Source organism: Myotis brandtii, unplaced genomic scaffold (assembly GCF_000412655.1).
Source record: "Myotis brandtii unplaced genomic scaffold, ASM41265v1 scaffold420, whole genome shotgun sequence".
Classification (NCBI taxonomy): domain Eukaryota; kingdom Metazoa; phylum Chordata; class Mammalia; order Chiroptera; family Vespertilionidae; genus Myotis; species Myotis brandtii.
This window is the reverse complement of record NW_005366109.1, coordinates 1,698,928-1,707,913: the sequence shown is the minus strand read 5'-3', so window position 1 is coordinate 1,707,913 and position 8,986 is coordinate 1,698,928. Positions and strand designations below refer to the sequence as shown.

Here is an 8,986-nt window from a genome sequence, read left to right as displayed (position 1 = left end):
GGGACAACTGGGCTTTATGAGGGGATACATGGTAGCCCTGGCCGGGCACCGAGGTAGAATGAGAAAAGAATGGATGGGGGAATTTAGTAAGATGCAGTGTAGAGGTGAGGTGGCTAATGGCTGTGAGACTAATTCGTCAACCCCCATAATAGAGACTGAGGAGTGTACAAGTGTCCCAGCGAATTCCGAGAGGGCAGAATAAGTGGCCCCAGTGTCCATTAAAAGGAGATCGGCTTACCTGTCGCCACAGTCGTTACCCGAGGCTCTGTCCTGGTGATGTAAGTCTGTGGGGCCCTGTCAGGGCCTGGGCAGCTTCTTCGGTGGCCAGTCCCAGGAGGTCTGGGAGTTCCAAACCGGATCCAGAGGGCGGCCGTGCTGGACTGGCTGAGGTCCGACCCGGAGGGGCCAGACTACAGTCTGATTTCCAGTGGCCTTCCCTTCCTCACCTTGGGCAGGGCCCAGGCGGGGGTCTCGGGTTTGAGCAGGACTTGGCTCAGTGTCTGCATTTGAAGCAGGGCCTGGAGGAGGCTTAGCCCCTGACTTACCTGCAGTTGGAGGACCAGCACTTCGTTTGGGGTTCATAAGAGCGGTGGCTAGGAGCTGGAAGGCCTCCTTCTGGGCCTCAGCCTTGGCCTGATCTCACCTTTGTTTTTGGATTTACGTCTCCTGGTCTCTGTTATTAAAAACCTTAAAGGTCAGGTTAAGGAGGTCTTTTTGAGGGATTTGTGGACCGGTATCTATTTTTTGAAGTTTGCAGCATATGTGGGGGGGGCTGATTGGGATATAAAATGTGTTCAGTAGAAGGGCTCCCTCTGGGGAGGTAGAGTCTAAAGTAGTAAATTTCCAAGTTCACCCAATGGGCAGGGAGCTGGCAGGCTCAGTGGGCCCTTCGTTGGATCCTAGCACAGGTCCAGGTCTGAGGGGTAGTCCTGGGTGAGCTTTGGAATCCTGATGCACAGTGATGGTGAACCTATGACACGTGTGTCAGAGGAGACACTCGAACTCATTTTTTTGGTTGATTTTTCTTTGTTAAATGGCATTTAAATATATAAAATAAATATCAAAAATATAAGTCTTTGTTTTACTATGGTTGCAAATATCAAAAAATTTCTATATGTGACACGGCACCAGAGTTAAGTTAGGGTTTTTCAAAATGCTGACACGCTGAGCTCAAAAGGTTCGCCATCACTACACTATGCCAAGTAAATGTCAGCATAGAAAAACATTAAAACCTATAGAGAATTTTTGTGACTACTTGAGCCACACTGACAATTGCTGGGAAGCAAAATCTCAGGGGATAGAGATAATCGAGACAGTAATTTTAAGCTTTTAGTTATTTAGGAGTTTAGGATCTTGTAACTCCTTGCTGTGATTACCAATAAATAGTTCTTGTGTGTTCTTCATTCAACAAATTTTACAGTGATTGGATTCTTTATTTATAATGTCACTGTTTTAGTTTGGGACACCCACAAGCAGACTGGAGATAGGGGTTTGGTTCTCAGTTGTTTATTTGGGAAGTAGTCAAAGAAATCTCTGGAGTGGGGAACAGAGGTGATAAAAAGTGTGTAAGAGTGAGGACATTTGGGCTTGGTCTTGCTGGGAAGCCTCTGAGAAACTGGAACCTGCCTCAGAATTGCCCCACTAAGGGGCAAGGAAGCCAGGGTTTTTATCCGTTATTGGTTGAGGGTCGTTCCTGGGCTGTAAACTCCCTGGCACTTGGGGCCTGCCTACCCTTGTGACCAGGAAATACCCTTGGGCAGAGAGCCCAAGTTGTAGATAGTAGGTATGGAAACTTTCCAGATGATTTCCATGGTGACAGAGGGGACAAAAAGTTGTTTTCTTCCTAAACATTGTTACAGTGGTGGACTGTTTGCATCTTGTTATAGAAAGCACAGTTAATGTTGGTACAAGTGGTAAAACCAACCGGAAGGTGTTTAATATGTGCTGTTTCTCCTTAGGATTTTCTGTTGCAGCAGACCATGCTGCGAATTAAGGATCCTAAGAAGTCTTTGGATTTTTATACTAGAGTTCTTGGAATGACGTAAGTAAACTCTATATTGGCGCCTGTAATGTTTAAATACACAGCTTTGCAAATATAGGCAATGCTTTCAAATCTATTTTTAAAAATGGGTTAAAGTTTGCTTCATAAATCACAAAAGTCCTTCTGGCCCGCGGTCTGGGACTGCTGTCAGGGCCTCTGTCAAGTTCCTCTGTCCCAGCCAGGCTCAGTGGGCTGCGAGACACCAATACTTGTACCTTCTCTAATTCCCTTCTCTTCGAGAGCTGTCAGTTAAATCCTTAGTATGCCCAGACCCTTTTGATGTTAGAGCCACTTTTAGCCTCTTGTTTACTTCAGAAAAGGTATACATATAAAGACATACTACTTAGAAAATGAATGAGTTTACTCGGGAAACAAGTTTCAGAAGCAAAAGAAGGGCCCTTGGAGCTTAGGAGAGAGAAAAGCAAAGGAGAGAAGAAGAAAAGAAGAAGAGGGGGACAGGAAAGGCGTGGGCGGGCTCCCAGAGCTTATTTTTCTTGATTTGAGGTTTTCTGTTTGTTTTTGATAATAAAGATAAAGAGTAAAATGATCTTTAATTTACTGCCTGGATAACCTCCATTGACATTGAGAGAAAAATTTGGTTCATATAGTATATGTCTCTGTTTTAAAAATGCAACCAATTCAGAAAAATACGAAATGAAAAGTAATAGCCTCCCTCTCCCAGTTCTTCTCCCTAGAGATAACTGCTGTAAACAATTTCTTGTAATTTTTTTCAGAAAAAGTATTTTCCATATATTCATGGCATATTTAAAAGACAGAATGAAACCAAACTAATTGCACACTTGCTGTTTGCAGGCATTTTACACAGTATTTCATTCCATCTTCAGAGTAGGCCTATAAGGTAGCTGATGTCTCCATTTTAACATATGAAGGAAGAAACCAGAGGTTAAACATTAAGTAACTAGCCCTGAATTTGAAGCCAGGTTCCTATGAACTCCAACGCTGACCTTGTTTTTAAGAGCCCCCAAGTGGGGGGTGTGACCTTGTCCTGAAAGATACACTCAGCTGAGAAAAGCAAGTTTCAGCAGGGTCATGTGCTGCATCTCCCATCTGATGGGTCTACAAGGCTGTGCAGTCTGCTTAGTGTTTCATGACTGCAGTATTTGAGGTGTTGGATTCTTTATTATAAACAGATAGAGTAAATCTTATTTGTGGTAAGTCAGTGCATAGATTTTATTGGCCAGGGCATGTTACATAGCAGTGATAATCAAAAGATTTCAACAGAACTCTAGAAACTTTTTATTTTTTATGCTTCAGTCATTCCCTCTTATTATGAATTAGAGGCCTAGTGCATGCAATTTGTGCATGGGGGGGGGGAGGGTCCCTCAGCCCGGCCTGCACCCTCTCGCAATCCAGGACCCCTCAAGGGATGTCCGACTGCTGGTTTAGGCCCACCGCCGATCCTCAGGCCTAAACTGGCAGTCAGACATTCCCCAAGGGGTCCCAGATGGGAGAGGGTGCAATCCGGGACCGCTGGCTCCTAACCACTCACCTGCCTGCCTGCCTGCCTGATCACCCCTAACCGCCTCTGCCTTGGCCCCCGCTGCTACGGCTTTGTCTGGAAGGACATCCAGAATGACGTCCAGAAGGTCGTTTGGCTGTCCAGTCTAATTAGCATATTATGCTTGTATTATTATAGATGAGGTCATGTTGGAGCATTTAATCCTAATCTAAAGAAAATTATATGAATCCTCATACTACCCTAGTCCTTGCAAAATAATTTTATACTCTGAATTCACTTTATAGGTCATAACTTCACTGATCTTTTTTAAAACCTCAGGATTAATAATTTGTCTGCTCCTCTCACATCAGTCTCTCCTTTTCCACTGGCTCTTTTTCCTCAACCTACAAAAAAGCTTAAGTTGTCTCTATTCTAGGATAATTCTTGCCCTCTGCTCTCTGGCCCTCCTTCCCATCGTCACCCACCATCTATGAAGGCAGATCACGCTGCTCTTTGACTTGCTCCCCTCCCATCCTCTCCCAGTGCAGGCAGTCCAGCTTCTGCTGCCCCACGCTGCGGAGACTGCCTCACAGGACCTTTCCGTGTCTGGTGACCTGTTCCCAGTCTCAGTCCTGTTCGACCTTTCTGCAGTATTTGATACTGTAAACCACTTAATTGTTGACAGTCACATCTTCTGTGTTTGTAATCTGTCCTTCCTTCTTTCTTACCACAGATCCTCAATCTTTTCCCTAGGAGTTTTGGCTTAGTAAGAACTCAGTACATTTATTTATTTAAAAAGTATTTTTAATTTAAGTTTTATTTTTCAATTATAGTTTACATTTAATTTTTTTTTTTGATTGATTTCAGAGAGGAAAAAAAGAGGGAGAGAGAGAGAGAATCATCAATGACGAGAATCATTGATCAGCTGCCTCCTGCATGCCTCCTACCGGGGATCAAGCCCACAACCCAGGCATCTGCCCCGACCAGGAAATGAACTTTGACCCCCTGGTTCATAGATCAGTGCTTAACCACTGAGCCACACGGGCTGGGCTATTTTGATTTAGTTTCAGATGTCCAAGTTAGTGATTAGACAATCATACTTTCAATGCATTCCTACCGGGGATCAAGCCCACAACCCAGGCATGTGCCTCGACCAGGAAACAAACTTTGACCCCCTGGTTCATAGTGCTCAACCACTGAGCCACATGGGCTGGGCTATTTTGATTTAGTTTCAGATGTCCAGGTTAGTGATTAGACAATCATACTTTCAATGCACTTATTTTCTTTAACTGAATGTCATATACCTGAAAGGACAGTAAAGTAACACATTATATTTTTTAGTAAAAATAACATTTTATTTTGAAGTTATCTTTTGCCATTTATAAGCAAGTACCATAATTCTGGCTAAGTTTCATTATATTTGAAGAATTGATGACATTTGAAGAAGTGATGAATTATAAAAGTTTGCTTTTTAAATTTTTATTTCACTGATATTTACAGATGAATGGGTGTTGTTTTTTAAATCCTCACCCGAGGATACTTTTAAAAAAATTATTATTGATCTGAGAGACAGAGAGAGAAACATCAATGTGAGAAACATTAATTGGCTACCTCCACCAACCAAGAATCGAACCTGAAACTTGGATATGCTCCCTGACAGAGAATTGAACCTGCAATCCTTCGGTGCACAGGACATGCTCCAACCAACTGAGCCACAGAGCTGAATAGATTTTTTTAAATGAGATATTTTTCATTGGCTTACCTTGCTTTTCCTATGAAAATGGCCTTATTACAGAGTTATTCTTAGTAGAACTTGAATGTTGTTATGTTGATTTTAGTATGAATCAACCTTTCCTGTTGTTAATTGATTCAGGATTGTTGTTTAATTTCAGGCTACTCCAAAAATTAGATTTTCCCACCATGAAATTTTCACTCTATTTCTTGGCTTATGAGGATAAAAATGACATCCCAAAAGATAAAGATGAAAAGGTAGCGTGGGTGTTCTCCAGAAAAGCTACATTGCATATCGCGCTGATTAGCCAATGGGAAGGGTAGCGGAGGTATGGCTAATTACCATGTTTCTCTATTATTAGATAGGATAACTATCACCTAAAACAATCTCTCTGACTAAAAGTTTTCAATCCCATCATCTAATCCAATGTCTACCACAGTGGCAAGTGAACTCTTATCTAAAATTTGGAATGATTACAGTTAACATTTATTGAGTACTGACTCCATTTCTGATTCTTTGTTAACACAGGAATAACAACTTTACTAAATTCTCTGAAGGTGAAATGGTGAAGAATAGATTGACTTATCAAATGCCATAAAAAAGAAATTGTTAACAAAAATACAAATAGTTAAATATCTCCCCCTCCCTATCTCTCTCTCCTACACTCCCACTCTTTCTAAAAATAAAAATAAAAAAATAAAATAAAATAAACAGAAAAAATATCCTCTGGTGAAGATTAACAACAACAAAATACAAATAGACAAATCATAAGAACTTGGGAAATTTAAAGAAAAAATTGTCAAGCCTTTCCTATTCAAATCTTGATCCAAAGAGAAAATATATCAAATAAAAATTAGAAATACCAAATGCCAAAGACTACTAGTAACATATTAGAATTTATGTGATAAATAGGAGACTAATGAGGACGAGAACAACATGAAAGCATAAAAGGAATGGGAGGATTACATTTATCTGAACATAACTTTATGTTGTTTTAGAACTCTTTATCATAAAATTTTATTTATTCAACTAGGATTCTAATTTTACCATGATGAACAAAGTAACTTTTTGTTGAGTTAAAATTCAAATTGTCATATCATTCCACACACTGAATTAATTTAGGCTAGTCTTAAGTCTTTAGTCTTTTCCCCCATATTTTAAAAATTATGTAAAATACATGTAACAAAATGTACCATGTTAACCATTTTTAAGCGTACAGTTTAATGATGAAATACAATCATTATTTTTGTGGAACCATCATCACCATTTATCCCCAGAACTTTTTTCATCTTACAAAAGTGAGACTCTATATCCATTAAACAACTAGGGGCCCAGTGCACAAATTCATGCAAATTGAAAGGAACTGTGGGCCATGTGGCACAGGGGCGGGTCTCAGCCCATCCTCCGCACCCCCGCCCAGCCCCTCCCCCCCCGCCCGCCCGCCCCCCCCCCCCCCCCAACTGCTCACCTGCCTGCCTGATTACCCCTAACTGCCTCTGCCTTGGCCCCCGCCCTGGCAGCTTTGTCTGGAATGAGGTCCGGAACGTCGTTTGCCTGTCCGGTCTAATTAGCATATTATGCTTTTATTATTATAGATGGATTTGTGTGCTGTTTGCACTGCATTCCTTTTTATGATTCTAACAGATCTAAAGCATTAAGTATAAGTAATTTATTAGGAGTAGGGTTATTGTTATTTTTGTTTTCACAAATAATTTTATTTAGGAGTTGTTTAATCTCATAATCTCATTCTAAACATTACCTTTACTCTCAGTGATTTTACTTTTCAGTCTCTGTGTTATATTTCCAGTAGACTTTTTAAAAAAATATATTTTATTGATTTTTTACAGAGAGGAAGGGAGAGGGATTGAGAGTTAGAAACATCGATGAGAGAGAAACATCGATCAGCTGCCTCCTGCACACTCCCTACTGGGGATGTGCCCGCAACCAAGGTACATGCCCTTGACTGGAATCGAACCTGGGACCCTTGAGTCCACAGGCTGACGCTCTATTCACTGAGCCAAACCGGTCAGGGCTCCAGTAGACTTTTTAATGTAAAAGCCAAAAGCTGTGATGAATAATAATCTTGATTTTTGCTAGCATATACTTCTGCCTTGAACTAAATCCTTTCAGTCAAGATAATGGGATTGCAGGCTTAAATTGGCTGTTATATAGTCACTGTCAACCACAAACCTATTAAGTATGCATAAATGATTATTCTTTTGTGTAGGTTATTCTTAATAGATTGAATAACCTATTCTTAATAGTTTATTCTTGCCCTGGCCGGTTTGGCTCAGTGGATGGAGCGTCGGCCTGTGGACTGAAGGGTCCCGGGTTCGGTTCCGGTCAGGGGCATGTACCTTGGTTGCGGGCACATCCCCAGTGGGGGGCGTGCAGGAGGCAGCTGATCAATGTTTCTCTCTCATTGATGTTTCTAACTCTCTATCCCTCTCCCTTCCTCTCTGTAAAAAATCAATAAAATATATTTTTAAAAAAATAGTTTATTCTTAATATATGAGTCAATTTTGGCCTTATTTTCAATAACTTATAATTCAGAGCAACTAATTAATTTATTATACCCAGCCAGTTAGACTTAGATTCTTATTCTTTAATACAGGGCCGGGCAAAAGTAGGTTTACAGTTATGAGTACATGAAAGTTTATTTTTATATTTTTATTTACTAATTATTATATTATTTTCCATATCAACAACTATAATTCTACTTTTGCTTCACCCTGTATATTATAGTTTTCTAACCTACTTGATTCAGTCTGTCTTTGGATGCCTTTTGTTTTGAAATACACTAGTTTTGGAAGCCACTTGGCCACCCTGTTGTAATGATTTCTTCCTTCTCTTTGCCTTGTTTTGGGGGTGGTCACCTAAGGTCACATCGGAATTGCAGTTCCTGATGTACACGGTGCTTGCAAAAGATTTGAAGAACTGGGAGTCAAATTTGTGAAGAAGCCTGACGATGGTGAGTTATAGACATTCACTGAGCACCCACGGGAAGGGCACCGTTGTAGTAAAACCCTTTTGGTTGCAAGTAACTTTGAAGAAGTCTGCTTCAGCCGGCTTAATGAAAGAAGGGAGTTATTGGAAGAAGACCTGCTTATTTAGGACCTGAAAGACAGCGACTACGGTGCTTCACGAGGGACTAGACACAGGATATGGGGAGCCATCAAAGACCTAGGCTCCTCACCTACCCTCGGACCCACCTCATTCTCTATCTCAGGTGTTATCTAGCCACCCCAAAATAAGTTCTTTAAAGCCTGCTTTATCTGATATTAATATAACTATACCAAATCTCTTCAGTTAATAATGGCCTGGTATTTCTTTTTCACCTTTTACAACCTTTGCATGTCCTTAAGTTTTATATATGTTTCTTGAAATAGTATATGTCAAGATTTTGTTGGATTCACATGTAGTATAATTTATTTTACTTAGATTTGTTTCTGCCATCATAATTTATTATTTCAATTTTCATTTGAAACTCTTCACTGTTTTCACTGTTTCATTTTAATTCTTTTTATTTCAATTAAAAGATTTGATATCCAGATATCTTCCCCAACAGGAAGAGAACTTGTTCCCTTTTACTCCCATCATGTTACTGTTGCCCAGACTTGGATATGATTCATTTCTTAAAGATAATAAGTACGATTTCAAAGTATTTGATCACCTTTTCTCCATACGTCTCTTACAGCATTTTTAAGATTTTTCTGTCCCTTTATTAAGTACCTCAACCCAAACTGTTTTCAAA

At 40.3% G+C, this 8,986-nt stretch overlaps 1 protein-coding gene across 1 annotated transcript in view; it reads left to right on the top strand.

Annotated features, from left to right (window-relative positions):
- GLO1 (glyoxalase I) overlaps positions 1 to 8,986 on the top strand; it is a 25,810-nt gene that overhangs the window by 13,634 nt on the left and 3,190 nt on the right. The window contains exons 2-4 of the mRNA XM_005873787.2: positions 1,959 to 2,041; positions 5,393 to 5,538; positions 8,114 to 8,203. Of these exons, the coding sequence (XP_005873849.1) occupies positions 1,959 to 2,041; positions 5,393 to 5,538; positions 8,114 to 8,203 (319 nt within the window). The remainder of the gene's footprint in view (positions 1 to 1,958; positions 2,042 to 5,392; positions 5,539 to 8,113; positions 8,204 to 8,986) is intronic.